This window comes from Lepisosteus platostomus, chromosome 12, assembly GCF_059453375.1.
Source record: "Lepisosteus platostomus isolate fLepPlt1 chromosome 12, fLepPlt1.hap1, whole genome shotgun sequence".
Taxonomy (NCBI): Eukaryota; Metazoa; Chordata; class Actinopteri; order Semionotiformes; family Lepisosteidae; genus Lepisosteus; species Lepisosteus platostomus.
Genome location: NC_142622.1, coordinates 45,482,923 through 45,506,389, shown reverse-complemented (window position 1 = coordinate 45,506,389; position 23,467 = coordinate 45,482,923). Strand labels below are relative to the sequence as shown.

At 39.6% G+C, this 23,467-nt stretch overlaps 1 protein-coding gene across 2 annotated transcripts in view; it reads left to right on the top strand.

Annotated features, from left to right (window-relative positions):
• LOC148651651 (triple functional domain protein) overlaps positions 1 to 23,467 on the top strand; it is a 145,297-nt gene that overhangs the window by 25,897 nt on the left and 95,933 nt on the right. For both annotated transcript variants that reach the window (XM_088602282.1, XM_088602280.1), the window contains exon 2: positions 6,080 to 6,133. In XM_088602282.1, coding sequence (XP_088458408.1) covers positions 6,080 to 6,133 — 54 coding nt within the window. The remainder of the gene's footprint in view (positions 1 to 6,079; positions 6,134 to 23,467) is intronic.

The window sequence follows — 23,467 nt, the reverse complement described above, 5'->3', positions numbered from 1 at the left end:
CCAATGTAATGATTGGAGAAATTAGAAAAAGTGCTGGAGGGGTGTGTGTGGAGAAGTATAAGGATTATTCTGGCTTCTGGAGTGTTACTGGACTGGAGTCTGAATCTCTGTGAGTGGGTTGACTGGACTCAGCTCTGAAGAACTATAGAGGTCTTGGGTCATTCTGAACCTGTTGCCTAGAACAATTAAGTCTTATTCCTGTGTTGCTAATGTAAAGTGCTTTATCCAAGAAATGTGAAACGCATCTCCCATGTTGGTTGACATTTACAGAGCAGCATGGTGGTCAGCATTGCTGCCTCGCATCAGTGGGGACCTGGGCAGAGTTTCTTTTTTCCCTGTGTTCCCGAGGGTTTCCTCTGGGTGCTATGGTATTCTTCCACAGTTGAAAGACCTGCCAGGAGAATTATACCCGGTGTGTCTGTTTCTGCTCTGCGATGGAGTGGCACCCTGGCCAGGGTCTCCCCTGCCTTGCGCCCTCTGCTGGACTGGATAGGCTCTGGCTACCCTGTGGCCCTGGATTGGAAGATGTAGTTAGAAAATGGACTGGGTGGTTGACATTTACATGTAGAAATTCCCATTTAGAATTAAAAACCTCAAGACCCAGACTCCTTTCTCACATGGACAGTGTATCATCATGGTGACTAAAGTAAGAGAAAAGAGGCCTTATTGAGCTGTATTTCAAGACAATGGGGATGAATCGCTTGTGATTCAACCTTTTCTCCTCTGATTTCTCAGGCTGTTTGTCCTGCCTCCCACCATTCCCAGAAGGAACAAGAATACAACATCGCGAGTGATCAAAAGGCACATGACTTTCACCCAGCTGAGATGGGCATGACAGCACTGTGCTAGCGCGTGAACTTCTACAGTGCGGAATTGAGCACATTTGACCATTTTCTGACTTCCTTATGCTTAGTTGCTATTGTTTAATTCTCACACCCAATACTTTCATTTTAACACCTTGTTACATGGTGCATTCTTATTGTAGTTGACTATTAACAGAAACATTGTCTTCTCCCGCAAGAAATATCTGGGTTGAAAGAAATGTATTTCCAGATCTGAATGCAGGCAAGAACAGCAAGGTGAAATATTCTGTTGCTTCTGAGCAAAATCATATTCAGTATTTGAACATTTTAATGAGCTGTTTTCCACTGTATTGTTGCAGTGGGATTTTTGTAGAATACTTGGGGAATTTTGAGTGATGAATAGGAGAGGACTCTAGTGGTGTGATATCTAATAATTTTGCTAAATGTATGTAAAATCATAAATACACATTTTTATAGATTTTAATTTTTAGAAAGAAAATTACTTTCTTTTCCCTTAATGAAATTTAATGCTTCTTGAAACTGCAGTTCTGCCTGCTAAAAAAAACATTGGTATGAAAAGGGTCCCAAAATGAAATTTAATTCAGGTTCAGATTACTGTAAAAATTCTGTGTAAATTTAAGATTGATACTGCCTGTGACATTTTTTATTACCCATTTGAAACTGCTCAAAATCCCTTGATGATCCTCTTAGTCTCTAAGCATAGGTCTTGCAGTTATGGTGGTGGTAACGTACTAGAGAAGAATGGTCTGTAAGTGTGAACTTTGGTGGTTGTATCATACTTGTTTCAAAGGTCCTAAGTTTTTAAAGTGCTTTATTTAGCACTGAATTGTAACCTTCCAGTTATACCAGCTATACACAGTAATTATTGGGAGTTGATCTCTTAAATTTGACATTTCTCGCAATTGCTTTTATGTTGCTGTGTTGTTAAATGAGATGTATGGTGACATTTTCACAATTTTGGTCTAGCGGACCTGCCTGATAAGAGGTCGTCTTGTTGTATCCATTTAATAGTTTGTCATTCTTAAGATTGTTGTTGGGATTTTATACTGTTTTGACTGACTGTTCATCTTGATTCTTGTTCTCTTAGGAGAACAGCTTCTTCAATTTCTTGTTTTACATAAGTGTGTGCAGCTGTGTGTGTGTGGTGGGAGGGGGGGGGGGTGTGAGGGGATATTGTACTCTGGAAGATTTTTCAAGCCTTTTGCCTGAAATTTAGAGGACCTTTTATTCCTTGTTTTAAGCCTTGTTGGTAACTGAATATAATACTGCAGTAGGCTGTGTTTTGGATCCTACTCAATTTTTGAATGCAGGGAGGTTATAAATGTCAGGACTGTTCAGACTAAGTGAAGATCTTGACCTGTCTTTTGAGGTATTTGGGAAAGGGCTGAGGAACTATGGTAACTCTCCCTGAGGCCAAACTCTGCCTTATTCAAGAACTAGTTTGGATGCAATCTGTAATTATGTGGATTAATGGTCTGAATTACATCACAGTTATCTGATTCTCCATGCTGTGAATAAAATTGACCAACTATGATACTGAATATTCTTAAATCCACTTCTGTTAACATTTGTTACTAATTTGTTTACAAAATGTTTCTTGTTTGCAAAACTGGCTGAGACCCATTGATATTTTTACTATGTCTTTATAGGAGACAACAAGTGCTCCAAAGTGCTGTGTAATTGGGTTGTGTGCTGAGCTCCTTACTGGGCTGCACTTTTAATGGTCTAGTTTCAGTAATGCCACAAACCAGAAGACAGCTTTAGTACACTTAACCAAGACAATGGTTTATCATGTGAGTGGAGTGGATGTTATATGCTTTACAGTGCCTTGCGAAAGTATTCGGCCCCCTTGAACTTTTCAACCTTTTGCCACATTTCAGGCTTCAAACATAAAGATATACATTTTTTATTTTATGTGAAGAATCACCAACAAGTGGGACACAATTGTGAAGTGAAACGAAATCTATTGGATTTTTGAAACTTTTTTAACTAATAAAAAAATGAAAAGTGGGGCGTGCAAAATTATTCGGCCCCTTTACTTTCAGTGCAGCAAACTCACTCCAGAAGTTCAGCCAGGATCTCTGAATGATCCAATGTTGTCCTAAATGACTGATGGTGATAAATAGAATCCACCTGTGTGTAATCAAGTCTCTGTATAAATGCACCTGCTCTGTGATAGTCTCAAGGTTCTGTTGAAAGCGCAGAGAGCATCATGAAGACCAAGGAACACACCAGGCAGGTCCGTAATACTGTTGTGGAGAAGTTTAAAGCCGGATTTGGATACAAAAAGATTTCCCAAGCTTCAAACATCCCAAGGAGCACTGTGCAAGCGATCATCTTGAAATGGAAGGAGTATCAGACCACTGCAAATCTACCAAGACCTGGCCGTCCCTCTAAACTTTCAGCTCAGACAAGGAGAAGACTGATCAGAGATGCAGCCAAGAGGCCCATGATCACTCTGGATGAACTGCAGAGAACTACAGCTGAGGTGGGAGAGTCTGTCCATAGGACAACAATCAGTCTTACACTGCACAAATCTGGCCTTTATGGAAGAGTGGCAAGAAGAAAGCCATTTCTCAAAGATATCCATAAAAGTCTCGTCTAAAGTTTGCCACAAGCCACCTGGGAGACACCCCAAACATGTGGAAGAAGGTGCTCTGGTCAGATGAAACCAAAATCGAACTTTTTGGCCACAATGCAAAACGATATGTTTGGCGTAAAAGCAACACAGCTCATCACCCTCAACACACCATCCCCACTGTCAAACATGGTGGTGGCAGCATCATGGTTTGGGCCTGCTTTTCTTCAGCAGGGACAGGGAAGATGGTTAAAATTGAGGGGAAGATGGATGCAGCCAAATACAGGACCATTCTGGATGAAAACCTGTTGGAGTCTGCAAAAGACCTGAAACTGGGACGGAGATTTATCTTCCAACAAGACAATGATCCCAAACATACAGCAAAATCTACAAAGGAATGGTTCACAAATAAACGTATCCAGGTGTTTGAATGGCCAAGTCAAAGTCCAGACCTGAATCCAATCGAGAATCTGTGGAAAGAGCTGAAAACTGCTGTTCACAAACGCTCTCCATCCAACCTCACTGAGCTCGAGCTGTTTTGCAAGGAAGAATGGGCAAGAATTTCAGTCTCTCGATGTGCAAAACTGATAGAGACATACCCCAAGCGACTTGCAGCTGTAATCGCAGCAAAAGGTGGCTCTACAAAGTATTAACGCAAGGGGGCCGAATAATTTTGCACGCCCCACTTTTCATTTTTTTATTAGTTAAAAAAGTTTCAAAAATCCAATAGATTTCGTTCCACTTCACAATTGTGTCCCACTTGTTGGTGATTCTTCACATAAAATAAAAAATTTATATCTTTATGTTTGAAGCCTGAAATGTGGCAAAAGGTTGAAAAGTTCAAGGGGGCCGAATACTTTTGCAAGGCACTGTATATCAGAAGCTGTTAGACTAAGTTATTGCTGTGGGTCTTACTCTGATTAAGCCATTTTCATTCATTTCTCATTCATCAGCCATTGGTTATAATTTTGATTAATCTGTTTGAATGGATGGTGTAGCTGTAGTTTTGTCAATTTGCACTTTTGCCTGCAAATGTTTTGCTTCACTTTCCGTTTTCATGACAAAATATGGAGGAGTCATGCTGTATGTTTGTCATGCTTTTGGATCTTGCAGCAGTTAGTGTTGTCTTCCAGAGAGAGACTCGCTTAAAATGTATATATTTAATGTAGCAGGAGGGGAGATGTGAAGGAAAACAGATGCTTGTGACATCATTAGCGCTTATGTCTCTTGACTTAGCATTTACATGAGGAGTTTAATACAAGCTTGCAAATGTAGGAAAATATATTAATACCAAAGTGTACATAAATCTATAAAAAAAAGAGCTACTGTAATTGACTACAAGACGGTTAAATAATGGTTATGAATGTTTTCATATGAATGAAAGTTATGAATGTTTTCCTGAAACCAATCAATGCGTCAACTGTGCAGAATTAACTAATATAACGTGTTCAAATAGAAAAGAACAAACTGTATGGTGGTCTGTCAGAATGCTTTTAATGCAGAAAATCTTGTATATAGTGCTACTTTATTCACTGATAGTGTTGATCATGTTTGATATATTACATGGCACTTGCAGAACATCAGACAATTAATCAGATTTGTTGAACCCATAGCATCATGTTTTCTTAACAGCATAACTAGTATAAAAACCTTTTCACTTTTGAAGTTTACATTTTTGGGGGTTTCTTTTTAGTTTAACTTTCATCCTAGTCCTAGGTGATATATTTTATGGTACTGAAAGAATGACTGCATCAATGCCCGGTTTTTATTTTACAGTAGAAATAGGTGTAAAACTTTTAGATTGGTGCAGTGTTGAGATGAACATGCACATTGTGACTACTCTTATTTACTAGTGACGGCAGTCGAGTGAATGTGATTCCCCTTGAAAGGAATTCTTGTAGTTTCCAGGTTAAAGCTACTTCTGTAGAACATGGAAGCCACCTGTGTGTGCAAGGAGGCCTGCATGTAGTGTGTGTATATATTCTGGTGGTACTATTCAGGACAAGGTTACATAAACCTGTTCAACAGACACCGACGCAGGGGTTTTGAGCTTTAAGGAGGAATTCTATAATATTTTTAAAGAGTTCAGAGGGTCCTCTGTGGAGTCATGGTGTGACTGGTGCTGGGCTTTTTTCACACCTCCCCAGTGTAGCGCGGTCACGGAGGTGATGCGTCAGGCCAAGACTGAGAGTCTGCTCTTCACTCGACGGCTTACAAGTGCGTGTCTGAAGAAGGGCATGTTTGCCTTGTTCTAAACCAAAACTGCACTTCACAAAAAGTAGAATATGATAATATAACGTGGTATACGTTTAAAAGCTTTTAATATTCTCCTGTTCAGCTTTAGAGACAGTATTCAGGTTAGTAGTACTGATCTCTGCATTCAATAGGATGTTTTTAATATTAGCAGGGATTTTTATTTAAAGAATTGAAAATGAAAGGAATTTAAGCTTACAGAGTTTTTTTTGTGATGGGTCAGGTTTTTGCACTGTTGTTGCACTGTTGTATCTTTACAATGATCTATTTCAGCTTTTATTAATGTGTAACATTTCGGCTGAATGCAGGCTGAGATGTTGGAAATACTCAATATGCTTTTGCAGTGTTGCAGTGTCAGTTTGTGTTGATCCAATGTTACACTACATTTTTCCTGACAGTAATTAATTTTTTCTTTTCTTTGCAGATCTCTCGCTTCCAAAATGTGAGCCCAAGCTTGATGTACCCAGCCAAATAGCAGGTAGGTTTTCCCTTACTCAAAATTAATGTTGTTCTTTAGGTCTGTGTGCACAGGTATGTGTTATTGGGCAGAATTGTTTTTAATAAATAAAACAACATTCAATATATAGTCATACCATGGCTAAATCCTGCTTAGGAATTCTTGAAATTGTACTAACAAGTCTGAATACAGACTCTTGAATATCACCTTGATGTTCAATAAAATGACATGAGGTCAGTTATCTTGATTGCTGATACTGAGCAGTAGGTATTACATTTTTTGAACAATTTCATATAGGGACCATATTTTTATTTCAGACATTTAGATTATTCAAATTCCACCTGTTTTAATAGAAATCCATCAGTGAATTTAGGATTTCCATTCCTCATTTTCTGATTAGATTCTGTGGTGGATTTACCAGGAATATAAATAAGGCTGCAGAGCCATTCCATTCTGACAGAACCATGTGAAATTGTGTAGTAGCCTGCCATTATAATCTGTAATTAAACCTCTTATTGGTTGCTAAAACAGATATTGATATTCTTTTCATAGCTTTATGATAAAAATCCACCTTGGGAACACTTGTCTAATACCATAGTAGAACTGTATTTGACCAAACAAAATTTTATCACCATTAATCCAGTACAAATGTGTAATACTGAAATGTGCTCATTATGCTGAAGGGAAATAATCTTAAATAAAACATAGGAGCAGGTAGGTTTATTAACTTTCATTCGAACGATAGATGTTATTGTTCACTCGCTGTATCTTGCTGAATTATTTGAGCGCAACTGCTTTTGAAAGATTGTGAATTGAATTAAAATCTGGTTAACTGTGCTGGACCAGTGATGCTTGTTCTTGATGATAAAGTATACTGGGTATGTTTTTTCCTCCTCTTATGTGACGGCAGAAAAATCACCTGCTGAATTACCATTAGTGGTTACAGTGATTTTACATATATTATCTCTGGAATATGACTTTTATAGTTTTCAGGAAGAAATCACGGTGAAATCAAAACTGAGAGCATGGGTTATGGATGCCTGGGTTCAACCTGTACAAGTCTGGTTCAGTCTTCAGTCGGCTTTTGTCCGTCAGCTGAGGAATATTTTTGTTTTGCTTGGATGGAATAACACTGCTTATACCATTTCAGAATTGTTTTGCTGTTCCCCTCAAATGATATTGATGAAGGATGGAATTTACCCAAAAAGCACATAGCCAGCTCCTCGGAGATGCATGTAAGCAAAGGATCCTGAAGGAATGTCTCTTTTTGCACTGTCTGGTGTAGTCACCAGAAGTGACACAATTACTCCTTGAGGTGTCACTGACTGTAGACATGCAGTAAAACAGAAATGCTTGTTTTGTCTAATGCAAGCAAATAATATTTCCCTTGACAGATTGTGTTTGTACCTCAGATCTATAAAGATTGTAAAATGCACTCTTAAAAACATCTGTTTCAGACAGCCTTGTTAACTAAATAAAAATTCAGTACAATGCATCATTCTGCTTAATGAGAAACATAAGAGGATAATGTCTTAGCAGCATGGCATGATATTTTGTTTCAAAAGTTTGCATTGGAATTTCTGAACACTTAATTTTGTAAACATTTAATTCCTTTTTCTTGCAAATGTGCTGGTGTTAAATGATTATATGGGCTACAGAGCATCCAGTTGTTTGTGATAAAAATAGACCATATTCCATTTGGTAATGCCCACTGTAATGAGTTTTGTATTTAATCATTCATTTTGTATTGATTGCTCGTTTGTTGGAAATGGTAAAATTGTCAGGGAACAAATCCAAAGACTTCTGCTAGGAAGTTCGGATTAGTTTTAAGTCCTAAGGAAAGGTCAAGTAGAAGTGTTAGGAGCTTTGATACAGGGCTTTGCAGACTCAAGCTCAGACAGTCAGAAGGACCCTGGGGCTAGCTGAGGACAGTTAATTCACTCTCTATATAGCATCCTTAGCTACACATCTGGGAATGTGGAGGAATAGTGCTGCAATCGTAATAGGAAACTTCTTTGTTTGCAAGCTAAATGAGCTATGTTTAAAGAACAATTAAGTTTATCTGTCAGTAAGTATTTGATACATTTTAGAAGGTATATGTTATTCATCAGTCCTAATATCAAAAAGGCTTAGTTATTGTTCCCTCCTTAAAAAAAGAAATTCATGTCTTTAGCAGTAGGCCAGTAGACCTATGATAAGTAAATTAGAGTGCAAATCCCATGATACACAAATGTTGTATAGTCTGTGCAGCTGCTCTGCTTTCAGGAAATCTGTGATTTCAGTAGCAGAATGGCAGACTAGCTGTCAGGAGTGTTACTTTCATCCTGTGTTGCAGAAGTGAAGGGAGTCTACCTGGAGATGCCATTTTCTTTTATATTGATTTTTTGAGGGGGGAGAGGTATAAGGCTTCATCCTAATGCAGTGTACCATGCTTGTACATGGCTGCAGGGAAGTGTTCAGGCTTATTCAGATGGATTAAATATGCAGTTGCAGAAAAACTGGAGATGGAGATACAGTACACATCTGCATGTTCAGATTCTACTGCTGTGATGAGATTATTGACAGTGACAAAGTCAGTGTGGTTGTCAAAATGTTTATGAAAGAATTAGATGAAATTAATAGATATCCCAAGAATCGGAAAATACGTGCAAAGCAAAAGTCATGCAGGAGAGCCAGAATGCAGTGCAAATGATTTTAAAAATGATGTAAAAAAGTTTATTAAGGGAAACTGGAAATAAGGTTAAACATTTTCCTCTTTAGTGTTTCTATTCTAAAGTTACAATGGTGGCGGAACAGCTTGTGCTGCCTGATTACATTAGGAGTTGTTCCCAAGGATCATACTTGTCTAATAAAGAGGGACATGGCAATACGCCGCAGTGTTTGAGATGTACAGTATGCAGCCACCTGACTTTCAGTAAGAGGATTTGTTTTCTTTGTTGGTTTAAAGAAAACTTATTTAAATGGCCCTTGTGCCCCCTGCAGAAAACCATTTTATCAATTTAATTAATTTCTGAAATTTTGCCTTGGGAAGATGCAAGAGACACTCGTGTGGGGGTGCTTTGTTTTGCAAAGTAGAAAATAATGGTCTAATTAGACTGGTTAAGAAGTGAAAACATATGCTGGCAGTTTATCCGATTGGACAGAGCTCTTTCTTTGTTCCACAGTCTCTTGCCTTTGCTACACTGCTCGGAGCAGAAGGTTTAGAAACACAAGTGGTGTAGCTCTCATTATCGCTTGCAGATGACTTCCAGGCCTGTACTGAATGAAGATGCATGGAAGCAATTTAGACAAAAGAGTGGTCATGGGGAGGCCACCCAACCCCCTGGAGTTTCTGTGGCAGAAGCAGCTGCTCTGACAGGAGCATCAATGCTGAGTGGAGAGGAGACCCACAAGAGGGACACTACCTCCACTGCTGAAATAGTTAGCTGGCCCACTTTATTTCCACTTTTGATTGTGTCCAGAATGTTAAGCTCCATCCCTAAAAATAGCTGAAATTATATATTTTCTAAATGTTGAAATGGATAGAAGCTGTGGCTTAGAGGAATGCCTTTATAGTTGGAATACTAACTTGTTTGCCGTTTTCATTTTTATAGATAGCAGTATCACCACTGTAATTATGGTTTGTAGAGTGTTGTAACCTAAAATAATCATGCAAATAGAGATTGCTCTGTTCACTGCTGTTTGCAATATGTCTTAATAGCCATTTGTTTCAATGTCCTCCATTTATTTAAGTTACGAGCTTAGCAAATCTTTTTCAACAAGAAACCAGTCTTGTTTATTTCATAAAGGAAAATGAAATAATAGTGATAACTTGTGAGATGTTTACTGTTAAGCATATTTGCCTTTGTCATTTTATATATTAATTGAATGGTGAGAGCATCAACAGACCTAAACCAGGAAACCACTTGCCTGTGGGTCAGAAGGATATTTCAGTGTTGTGAAGGAATTTGAAACCACAGTCTCCTACTTAATAACTCCCCTCAAGTGAATAGACTGCATGCTGTTGCGGAACATGGAAGCCTAAAAGACAATTATGATGTACAAAAGGTTATTTTGTTCCAAATAAGTTTGATGTTGGCTAGATATCCATGTTTTATTTAGTCAAAAAGAAGCAAGCTTGAGGCAAAAACAATGTTAAGATAATGGAGACGCATTCTTCTTTGGCAAATTATTGGAAGTGTGAGGCAATATTAAAGCCCTAAAGGTAATCGCTTTAACTATAAGCCCTTAAAGCTTTGGAAATCTGTAATACATAGGATGTAGTGATGGAGGTTAAATACTTAGCACCTTGCTGTCTGTCTTTTCTGCCTCATTTGAAATAAACCTGAGTTTTGTGTACATATAAAGCAAACATAAGGTAAAACTAAGGGGTTACAAGATCTTCTGCATAACACTGCTTCTTTGTAACATGTTGGATTTGGTTAAGTTTCAGTTTGCAATTAGTTATATACTGGCCAGCTAAGGTGCGGATTTTGCATAATTTGATTACCCACAATGTGATTATGGGATTCAATAAATAGTTCTAATTTATTTTTTACTTGAGTAATTGTGGTACATACAGTAGTATTGTTAATAAAGGGACACCACAGAGAACCCAGCTATTGGTGAAACTGTTCACCTAGATAGTTATTGTAGAATATAGGCATGTGAGTCTGTTTACAAGACTGCATTTAAAGTTGTATAAGGGTTACAGTTCCTAATCTTTGTTCAAAGTAACTTCTTTAGCTCAGTTCTTGGAAAATGTTTGAAGCCAAGTAGATTGGAAGAATATTTGGCAACATGGGATAATCCGAGTGTAATACAACAAGTTTTTCAAGAATTCCGTGACTTGTGGGTGTTTGTATACTGTGTCTGTCAACAGGAAAGGAGGACTTGGGGAAGTTCGTTAGGTTATAGAAGGCAGGGCTTGGTTAGCAAAAGTAGATCATTTGCTTTTGATCAGGGCGGAGCGGTGGATCTATGGCTAAGGATCTGCGCCTGTGGCTGGAAGGTTGTCAGTTCAAATCCCGTGGTCGGCAGAGGAATCCTACTCTGTTGGGCCCCTGAGCAAGGCCCTTAACCCAAACTGCTCCAGGGGTGCCGTATAAATGGCTGACCCTGTGCTCTAACCCCAATCTTCTCTCCCTGTCTGTGTGTCTCATGGAGAGCAAGCTGGGGAATGCGAAATAGACAAATTCCTAACGCAAGAAATGTATATATGGCTATATAAATATATGGCTAATAAAGTGATCTTATCTTATGCATTTTGGACTGGTTTCACGGCACTAGTCAGATTTGAAGATAATCCAAGATCAGTGCTCATCAGCGTCTGTGAAACTACTGTTTTCTTGGTAAAGGAGGAGAGGAGAATTTTCTTAAAGTGTTAGAAGCTGGCTCACTTCTAAAAGCAAATTAGCACGTGTCGTCCTGCCTCTTCTGTCAATGAGCAAATAACAGGTTTTGGTGCCTTTCCATCCACCTTGTCGTAGACCTTCCCATGATGTTTGTAAGCCTGTGACTTAATTGAAAAATGTGCCGGTTGTGTCCTAGCAGTAAAATCAATAGATGAAAGCTGAAATTATGGATCCTGTGGATGCTGGTTAAAGGCCAAATGTATTAATTGACTAGCATGTGTAGGACATGTTTGGGAAGGATCTAGTTCCTTTTTTGCCACATAAGCAATAAATCTGATCACCTTGTTTGGTGAAAGTCATACAAAGATTCTACTTTTTGTCCTAAAAAAATAACATTTTGACATCAGATAATATACTTAGGTATTTACAATTTGGTCATAGAAAGCAAAATAGCCTACAGGAATATGACAGTAGTACATCTAGCCTACGTGTACGAAGAGTGAATATTAATGGCAAATTAGATGTTATTTTGCATGTGATTATTTGTTTTTTAAAGTATTGTTTTGAGTAATGGTAACATTTTTGTTGTACCTCTTTAATCCTGTTAACCTTCAAATGCATAAAACAAGTTCAGACAGTGGTTTCACCCCAGAAGGAAGGTGAACAGAGTCACTTTCTTGATACAGTAAACCAGAAATGATGTAGCATTTACAAGTGCCAACAAATTTATGAATTGTTGATATCCATTTTTTCCCTAATATGAAGTTCGTCACATTTAATGTTTGTGCTGAATTTTATTTAAAAATAATTTTAGACAAGGCATTGCTGAAGTCTATTGCTACAAATTAAACCCTCATAATTAACAGTACAATTAACCTTGTGCTCCTCCTTTATGGGTAATTTCAATTTACTTTCTTTGAACAACGTTGTTGCTGCTGTATTACTGCGAACAGCTAGATAAGTTTCTAATCACAGTACTGCTAAGTATTATTTTACAAACAGTGGTGCAGCAGTTAGCATTGCTGACTGAGGCCCTGGGTTTGATTCCTGGGCTGCTGTCTCCATGCTGTCCCGTCCGGGCTGTATCCTGCTTTGTCCCTGTTGCTTGCTGGGACCGGTCCGGCTCCTTGTGACCCTCAGTTGGATATAGTGGGGAGAAAATGGATGAATGGTAATTGAACGTAGGGTTCTGGTTCAGGCCAGTTACTTGACCTTTTTAATATTTTCAATACATGACCGTTCAGCACACGTAGGTAGCTTTTTAATTCTTATGCTTAATATGGATTTATTTTAAATGAAATCATTTTCTTGTCTGGCATTATTCTAAAAAAATATGCAAAAACTTTACAGCCTTAAAAGAAAGCCAACTTTATTTTACTTAGCTGGTTTAGATTTTTTTTCTTTCACTTCTAAGAGTGCATTAATGCCTGGAGCACTCGACCAATACTGGTACAAATGCCTTGACATTTTGAGTTTGATGGGTTTGCCATTACAGGAGGTTAATCCCCACCGTACAGTTAATGGACCAGCTGAAATTTTAAAATTGTGAGGCTGCAGATTTGGGGAGGGTTTATCCTTCCTGCTGATGGATGATTTAGTTCCTTACTGGTTTAGTTGAATGTTGCATTTTCTAGATAAGCTCTACTACACTTAATCTTTTAATGCAGAGGGCACTGGCACAAGATATTACCACTGTCAAGTGATGGGTGTACCTGCCAGGCCACAGGACTGCTCGCACTAAAACTTCTGTCCTAAACAATAAGGGGCACAAGACCAGACAGACTCGGTCTGTTAACCAGAGGTCTGTGGGTTCAAGTCCCCACTATGGCCAATGTTGTCTTTGAGACTGACTGCACCCATCTGTTAAACATGTCACCTCAGCAATGCTGGTGATGTTAATTCCTGGACTAGCCTCTTGTCAGGTGCTGGGAGTCAGGCACCCTCATTACACTTAACATCACACAACCGGCATGTGATCTCGCATACAGAGCCACTGGGTGTATGTACATGGGTTCACCATGGTTTTATGGTTGCAATTTCATTCTAATCCACCACCATTCCAGACAATTGACTGCTGTATTAACTTTGTCTTCACTTTGAATATATGCTGTATATATCTTGCATATATCAGGCAGCAGCCACATCACCAGAGATGCTACACTGTGGCTCTTCATGCCCAAAACAGTCGGAGGTTGTTCACTCCCATGCACTAGAACTCATGTTAAATCTCATGTTTTGCACTAATTCAGTCATGACCATCTCGCTAAGCACCAAGCCTGTGAACTCTTCCTACCCGAGAAGGCAAAAACCGACGTCTTTGCACCCCAGAAGGTGAAAAGACTCCTTGTTTTAGTATTCATGTTCCCATGCTTTATACTTTCCACAACTTGAAAATTCTTTAAGGACTTCCAAGGATGGCTTATCAGGCAAGATTCTTATCTTTCCACTTTCCGTTTCTCATCAGTTTGCCATTCTACAAAAATGTATTGATTGCTTTAGAGCTAGAACATGTTTTTGAATGCAGGGAACGTGACTGGCACTGTCTGTATTCCAGAATTTTAAGACGGTATGCAAGCAGCACGTAAAGTACCAGCATCAGTTGTTGCTGAAAATCGGATGTGACCATGCACTCTTATCAGTCATCTTAAAGTACCTGCATTTAACTGCAGTGTTGTATCAGGAATACATCAAATGCTTAAAAGACAGATTCATACTGATATACAGAAGAAAACATAATCATAAATGTCCTGTCACTGGGACATCATTCCATTATCACACCTGTGTGCAAGTCTGCTGGCCCAGTGAACCTACAAACATCTATTCTCAACCGTTTGCTCATGGTTAATTTTGAAGTCTTCCTTTGATGGATTGGTTTCTAAAACTGAACAGATGTTTTACAAAGAAGTCAACAGTTTCACCTTGTGATAAGGCAAAGGAAATGCAGTGCTACAGGTACAAAATGGATGGTCATGATTCCTGGTGTTTGCTGGCAGTCACACTGAAGGCTCTTGAAGATTAAAGTAAAATTCAAAATATTACGAAGAGGAAGCAAGAAAAGAGGCAGTTGTGAGGGTCCTGTGAAGGGGTGCCTGCTTTCAGGGACACTGCCACAGCAATGCAGTTACTACAGAAAATGAAAACTTTACAAGATAACACTCTATTGGTGTGCAATCTGATTTCCAGTTAGTAGATGAACGGCTTTAACCTAAATTTGAGAAACTAGAGAATTACTTTTGCAGAGGAGTCTGAGGGATAAAGAAGCAGGGTTCCATTGCCTCTTGAATTTGGAAAGCAGTAAAGATGTAGCATTTACCTTTCAAGTAGGAACAAAGCTGCACTGTCGATGGCTTTTCAGGTTAAGCTGTGAAGAACGTTGAAAAAGAAGGAGCCCTGCTCTTGAATGAGAAAAGAGGGCAGCGACACAGGTGGGCATTGAAGTTGCTTTTCTGCATTGACACTCTCTCTTCAAGCTTGAGACCGTGCCAGCGCCATCCACAAGAAGGGCATTGTGAGGACTGCAGCTGGCAGAAACTCCACTACCTCTGCTGCTCCCCAGGCTGGACTGAGCCAGACAGAGCAGGCCCTAGGACTGCGGCTCCAGCAGGCCGGCCAACTGCACCCACAGCTGGGGGGCTGGCAGGGGAGGGGGACGCCTTGAACGACCCTGTGAATGCTGCTATGCCTCTGTATGTAATTGGGCATTCTGAAACAGCACGTTGCTATGGCCGAGCACATTGTGTGGCAAATTAGTGAGTAATCTGCAACAGACCCTGTTGCTACCCACAGGGAAATGGACGAATGCATTGTTGCTTGTGTCTGGTAATTGTCCACAGTGCAAATCACCGTCTTCACTAAATCACAGGCCTAATTGGAGAGTCCAAGAAGGAGAACTTTGATCTCCACCTGGGTATGCTATTTTATAATGCAAAAAAGGGTATGTTAAGAGAATAATTTATAATGTAACAATTTATTATATTTTTTAGTTGTAATCCATGTGACTACATATGCCACTTTACTGTTGGGTGTTACTGTCAGATTACTTCAGTATCACCATTGGCTTATACAGCCTTATTGTACTACCTACTTAGTCATCTCGTATGGTCTTTCAGATTGTTCTAATAGTGTTACAGTAAGAACTACTGCATACCTGACATTTTTTCATAACCTCACACTATACTATGAATTTTTTCAGATCATGCGGATCTTGGGAGTACTAGGAATTGTGTGACTGGACAAGACAGGGCTTGAAGATGTTCAAGACATGCTCATCATTTTCCTGCAATTATTGATATAAGTAGCCAAGGTAGAATGATAAAAATATTGCAATTTATTTTGCTGATAACGGTTTCCATCCGTAATGCTTATGGATGGAAGCACAGTTATCAGTATCCTTGACCTTGAGCTTAAAGACTGCTCTGTATGTGTTAGAGGGGCATGGGAGCTTGGCTAAAGACTGTGCTCAAAATGTGACCCAAGCGCACCAAGGAGCTGCTGCAGCTGCTGTTAAAAGTGCAGGGCTTTTATTAGTCAAACTGCAGGAAAAGAGTCATTAATTCTTGGTGAAGAGGGTGATCTGCTCATAAACTGGTTTAGTCCTCTAGTTATAGATCAAAGCCCTTTCAGCTCAATAGATTCAGCGGAATACTTGCAACGTTGCTGATGTCAAACTGACTTTCTTCTTTCAGACCTAGAAGCGCTGTTTTGTCTACGTAAAATGACAGCGAATGCTTTCAGATTTGTAAGCATGTGACCATTTAGTTGGAAACATTTTTCCTGATCCGCAGAGGCATCCAGACGCCAGAGTGGAAGCAGCTGTTTCCAGCACTGATATTTGAGAAAGGTTCAATCTGGAGTCTTGTAACTGGACTGCTGGTTAGTGTGCATGTCACACAGTTTCACCATAGATGGGCTGGGGGTTGAATCTACTTATGAGAAACATTTTTGCGTTGTATAGAAGAGTAACCTCAATCAGAAAAGATCTTTGTTTGTGTTGTTGACACATTACATGGCAGGAAGATGTGCCTTAAAGGTAAAGCAGAGAAAGGAGCTTCCTTCTCTGGATGTTATGTGGGAATAGAGTGGGTAGTAATAGTGATCTCAACATGCTTGTAATAAGGAGATTATGTGCAACATTAATACTAAAAAGCATGAAGATTAAATGCCTTACATTATCTGACATCATTATTAGGAAAATGTACTATGAGAACTGGAAAAAATGTGCTTCTCTAGAATTTTACTTTAAATTGGTGCCACCAAAAAAAGGATGGGAAACATACTGAATTTTACTTCATCGTAATGCACATCTACAGAATTGTAACAGTGTTTAGGTGTAATTGTAAAAAGATGCAAAAGATGAAGTAAAATGTATTGGCTCAAGTTTAATATGGGGGAATTTGTTTTAGGGGCATCTGCTGAATCCTATATTAGATAGATCAGTATCTTTAAATGTGCATTTTTTGTTTTATCCTGGATAAAGGAGATTGGAAGAGGATGTAGAAACCATTACTATACAGGTGCAGGGGATTTCCTGTTTAGCATGTTTCAGGGGCCTCATCACAGGAACAGGTCAAAATTAACTGCATTCCATCCAGCTGTTCACTACGGGACTCTGCGCTGGAACTTGTGCAGTGATCGCAAACAGCATTTCCCTTGACTCCACTGCGCTAGTTTAATCTGTGTTTTGTCCACCTGGGAATGGGTCCTGTGAATATATCAAAAATAACTTTTTTACCAATGTCTTTAAGAGCCACATCTCATTTTTCAAAATCAGTTTTTTATTGTAGTTTCAGTTTTTTGCACTTAAGAAAACAAGTTGAAGGCACATGAGATTATAAGATAACATGAGCTTTGTGCTTACGAGCTGTATGTATAAGGTCATTTTCATAATGTCCATCTGCAGTTGTGCTAGAAAGATATTTTGGCTCTGTGACCACTTCATAAACATTGATACAAAGATGTGCACTGGGAAGATTACTTCCCCACACTATTGCAACATAACCTCCTGAAAAATTAGGACTCCAAGGGCTCCTGACTTAAGTTGCAGATTGTGCTTTGGTAACTGTGGAGAGAAGATTCTGCTGATAGATTGAGTTAATTATACTGTATAACGGTTTCCCACTCTTCTGTAGATTTCCTTTAAATATGTACTCTTTAAATGCAGAAACAATACAAGCTTCACTGGTTTCTGACTGGTTTTATACAGTAACTATTTTGAGATCCCAACATAACGTGGCAAGGATTTGCTTGATCGTTTTAAATAGCTAAAATTGACCAGATATCAATCTCTTGTGTTGTGGTTGGCAGCGAATGGTTCTGCTCTTCATGCATAGAAGCATTTTTGGTCTGTTTTGGAAAGGTTGGCACCATTTCTAGATCGCTGCTTTTTTTACTTTGTATCTTTTGCTGGATACAGATATTATAGAATTGCCTCCATGAGAGTTTTTATTTACATAACAAAAATGGACGAGCCTCTTCTGTGTTTTGTAGTATTATTGAACAAGTTAAATCCCTTAAGTACAGATATAAAAGGATTCTGTTGTGGTGTAGCCTGGGTTATTGCATTTTGTTGGCTGTATTTTGTTGTATTAGGCATATTTTAAAATGGATTTTCAGAAATGGGAATGGAACTTCTAATAACTACACCAGTAAAGGAATTTATTCAGAGGGTAAATTGAACCTTAGTATCCAGATGTCACCAGTTTTGAGTTTTCTCAGCTTTTGGCAAAACAGCGACTTCTTCAACATGAGGCTGGTTTTCTGCAGGCTTACAGTGGAGTCAAGGAGCGAGCGCCTCTCCTTCAGTTGGTGTTGCCTCACCTGAAAGACACTTTCTTAATTCTGTTCAGCAAAGTTAAGTTGGTGGAGAACAGTACGAGGATCGGCAGAGTACACAATTGAGTGAACCACCTTTCTCAGCAGTCTGACAGCAGTGTCCCACCTGGGATATGCAGCCACATCCCCTGGTTCTGGAGCCCAAAGCTACTGCCCTACTGCCCTGTTGAGCTCGCAAAGGATGAATGGGCCTGGCAGGCGTGCATCTCTGCGTTGTGAACTGAAGTATAGGGACCATAACCATGACGCCGAGTCTTAATCGTCAGTTCCAGATTGGGTGGGTATTATAATTGTCTATCCCCTTTTTCTTTTAAAGACAAGATAATATAGGTCTTGTTAAAGTTTTTTAATCTTGTTTCTGCCTCCGCAGAAATTGTGCAGTTCTGTTTCTTTCTACCCAAAGGCAGTTGTCTTAAAATAAGCAGAAGGACGAGCAGGTTGCTGGTCTCTATGGGAGATTCCCGTCCGTGAAGTTTGTTCTGTCTGGTAGGGTAAAGCCACCTGTCCAGGGTTAGATTGGCAGCCTCTGTAGTATCTCTCCCTTCATATAGCCCAGTGCTGGAGCTACTCAACCTCTTCTAAGAAAGGAAAAACAAATGTTTACAGCGTGTTCAATATAATGTGGAAATAAGTTGCACTGCTGATGTTTCACTGTTGCGTAGTAAGAGGCCTGTAATCCCAGTGGTGTACCTAGAGAATACACACAAACTCTTGACTTGTGGTCAGTTGATGAAAGAGCCCAGTCCACTCCCTGGACAGTGAGGATGTGTACTGTCCAGCTATTGGAAAGCTCTCTGGATTTCACTTACTGTAAAAGCGAGGCTCCATTACACGGCTGTTGGCAAAAGAGCCAATAAACCTGTTATGACTGTTGGGTGGGGAGGGGGGAGGGGGAGGGAGCGTTAAATCTGCCCTGGTTGATGGAGCGAGGAATGTTACACAGTAGTCATTTTTATTTGTTCCACACGGTGTTAACCAAAAGGGATGGCTGTTCAGATTCTTTCTGCTGGCTTCTGTAAGTGATTTCCTTTTATTACAAGTGCTTAATTTATGCATGGCTTTAAGGCCCGGCTAGGTTTTCATTGTAATGTAAGTGACAGGGATCGATGGGAGACTAGCTGCTGTTAGCATTTGAATGCTTAAATCTCAACCTTTTATTCTCTTTGTCTAATACATATTTTATTAGTTTATTATTCTATAGGAAGTGCTGTATTGCTTTTTGTGCAATTAAGTTGATTTTCTGGAATATTTGAACTTTCCCCAAATCTCCTTGTAATGAGATAACAAATCAGAATGGATCTCGACTGTGCACAGCACATAAAATGTGATGAAATCACAGGATGGTTCACAGCATTGCTATGGAAAGGAAGCGTATAATGACAAATAGCTCTATTCTTAAATCTGCTCTAAATATGTATAAAAGGGCAGATGTCAGCGCTATGGAGCAGAAGATGTAATGAATTTCTGAAATAACTTGATGCTTTTCAGAGCTGGAAGCAGTATATTCTAAGGTGTTAGGAACTCTAACAGTAGCTCCTGTTATACATCTTTTTATAATCGCTTTTGTGTTTTAATGAAGTCAGGATTATCTGATCAGCCGTTAGTCTGATGTGGCAGAAAGGACAGACATATCTGTGTTCTGAAGATCAATGCCTGTGAGCTGAATTGTCCTCAGTACATGAGTGTTCATGATTTGCCGTTTCCTTCAAATATAAAAGTAATGTTGGTCAGCCTGAATGCTTATCTGAAATCCAGTAATGGAGTAAAATTCAGGGCATTTATTGATGACTTCTAAAACAAATTTGAATCAATCTGTTGAACTTTTATAAAAGGGATCTAATTAAGTTTGATGTGTAGTTCACTGGTTAGGATCAAAGCCTATGACACGGGAGCTGTGTTAGTGCCAGACATCATAAGATACTGTATTTAATGAAATGCATGTAGTGGTTTCCTTTTCCTGGTAATCACAAATAACTGAAGTGTGTGTATGGTGTTTAAACCAGTTGACAATTTTCATAGTAAAAAGGCATGCTATTGTTTATTAGGTTTAAATTTTTGACGCGTCACCTGATATCCGTCCTATTTCTCGTATTCCGTCATATAATTAGCTTTTCCATTTCATCCTCTGCTTACCAATTAGGTTAGGGAGCTCCTGGGGATGTTAAAGCCACAGAAATGGTGGTCGTAGGCAATAGAATCAAAATAAAAACAACTGGTTGCTGGGAAACATCACTGTGTAACATTTTCAACATGGTGCCAGCTGTGTCCCCAAGTTTACTCCTGCCCTCAACTCAATGGGCTTCTCCCATTTCCGGTGCAAGGTTGATGAAGTTTGATACTGCTGTCTGTTGTCCAACGTGGTAGATTTTAATGGGTTAAGCATTCACGCACAAAGGGAATGTCTTCAAAACTCTTAAGCATTTAATATTTCAAGAGGTTGTCTGCGCTTCCTCATTGATAAGGTGAAGAGGCCGTTGACGTAAGTTTGGTTCGTTGGTACAAGTCGCCCATAAAATGTGACTGCCTTTTCCTCTGCATCACGTAGCCTTATAAATGGGATGTGTGCAGCTACCTGTCAGTTCTCGTTGGTGGTGATGTGGTCCCTGGTTAGCTCTGCGACCTTAGCTCTTTGCTGATGCAAGACATTGCATTAATAATGAGGGCCTCTGGGGAGGGCCGGCCACTCCGCAGCTGTGCCCTGATGGAGTGGGAGGAGCCGGGAGAGATGCTCTGGAGCAGGCAGCATCGCCCTCGAAAGCCCCGGAAGGCAGCTCGCTGATCACTGATCCGTCTTTCTGTCCCCCCACCCCCCCACCTCGGGGGCTCTGCCGTTCTCTGGGCGGGTAAAGGAGGCCAGTGTGTTTGTTGCTCTCCTTTTAGTTCTTCTATCACCGTCTTCGTGTCAAACAGCGCTGGAGCTGAGCCAGAAGACCAGCCGCTTGAATTTCTGGTGTTTACAATGCGATGTCTGGTGTTGGACTTACACGTTTGCGAATTATGATTCAACGTGTGTCACAAGGTTAAATTATTTCTTGTTGAAAGATTAGCCCTATACAATTTCTTGCATTAAGAATTTTTTCGCATACCCCAGCTTGCTCTCCATGAGACACTCAGAGACACAGTTGGAGAGAGAGAAGCTTGGGGTCAGAGCGCAGGGTAAGCCATTGTACAGCACCCCTGGAGCGGTTGGGGTTAAGGGCCTTGCTCAGGGGCCCAACAAAGTAGGATTCCCCTGCTGGCTGTTGGATTCGAACCGGCAACCTTCCAGCCACAGGTGCACATCCTTAGCCACAGAGCCACCGCTGCGCCCCCATTATTGCATTCACAAGGGTTAGGTGTTTAGATTTCCTTCCATTTCTCACAGTTTACCTGGACTAGATTTCGTGCCATTCTGGAGCTGTCCTCTGCTCTCTCCCCCTCAAGCTGGGGTCTCTGCAGTGCCAGTGGGCCCCCCTGCCTTCACACCCCTCTGTGCACTGCCACCTGCTGGGGTTGACAGTGTCTGTAGCAGCTGTGGATTCCCACTCGGCTCCAGGCCGCCTCTGCCTTCTCAGGACAGGGGCTGGTTTGTTTTTCAAGGAGCCTTTCTGTTTGCAGAGACGGGCCTTGTGACTATGGCATGACTCGGTCCTAGAAACTGTAGGGATTCATTCAGTTACGAATTTGGATAATGTATTTCCCCTTTGAGACTTCAACCATGAGGGAGTTGAGGTGCCCGATTTGAATCAGTTGCACCGTTTGCCATTTATGGTGCAACGGTGCTGTTAATGAAAAGAGTTGGCTCTCTGTGCCCTCATGAGATGCATGCTGTATAAACAGCACTGTACAAATAAAGCTTGAATGGTTTAGTAAGCACGCTTCCTCAGCCCTCGTTTGATGAGACTTCTACACGTTTGTAAATTTATATCCTATTTCTTTTTAGATTTGAGGTTATTTCTATCACAAACTAATTTTGTCTGTCAGCCTAGGTGAGGTCTTTTAATGTATAAATATTGCCCAGTACTTTCCAGATTGAACACTACTTAAGCATTTCAGTGTCGCATAGACAGATTTAACAGTAGGGCCAAACATGAATTGTTCCTTTCCTGGAAGATTTATCTTTTAATCTTCAACTCTTTTATTATTCATGCTGATATTGGAATAGGTGATAAAACTGAAAGGAAGCTTTTCTTTACAAAGTGAAACTGGCAAATATCCTTTATATGTATATCCTTAAATAATGTTCCTTATTTTAAAATGTCATATTTATATATATATATAATCCTAGTTATATGTTCCTACATTGTGTTTTTATCAACCTAAAGCGACTCCAGTAATTAAAATGAACTCTGGAGATGTGAGCAACATGTTTTCAATTTCTTTATTGCCCAGATCATAGTGTTTTCAGAAACTTTGTGACAGTTGAGTTCTAATTAAATAAAATAATATAATTTCAATTTTAAAAGTAACAGGTTCCCCTTAAATATGCTTTTAAAGATTCATCTGGATTCACTAAAAAATCTTTTTAAGATGTTGATTCTTTTAGTCAAATAAATCTAACCCACATCAATATAAAGCCTCGGAGTGCAAACAATTTATTAAAATGTGGCTAATTGTGAAATGAAGCATTTTTTAGCGTTAACATCTTCTCCTGTTTGTCTAACAGGGGACATGTTTGTAGTGATTGTAAGGAAGTTTTGAAATTACTTGCTTCTGAAGATGGGTAAGCTTCCAAATCCACACTCTACTGCTATACTTGAGTTGATAAGCCATTACATTCATAACCTCATGAATTAAGACCAGTGCAAACTAAGATGTGATCTGACCAGCATTTTCAAATGAGATTCAAAATCACCTCGTGAAATATTGTATCAATTGTATTGGAGCTTGAAGGTTTTCAGAATTTTTCAAATTTGAACCCGAAATGTTACTGTCCTATTTTTATTTATGGCTGAGCCTACAAGTCTTTTTGAGTTTTCCAATTATTGTGAAACATGGTGTCATTCAAGTGAGCACTGTTCAGTTTTGACAGTTGTTACTGTCCATACCAATATGGCTGCCTGACCGCCATTTTGGGATCTTCTGTCTTCGGAACAACTAATTGTCTTGAAACTTGTCAAGTGTTATCACACTGAGACATGCTTTGTACTTGCATTAACTTGTTTCTGTGGTATTTGTATGCACACAATACTTTTTAATGAAGTTTCTCATA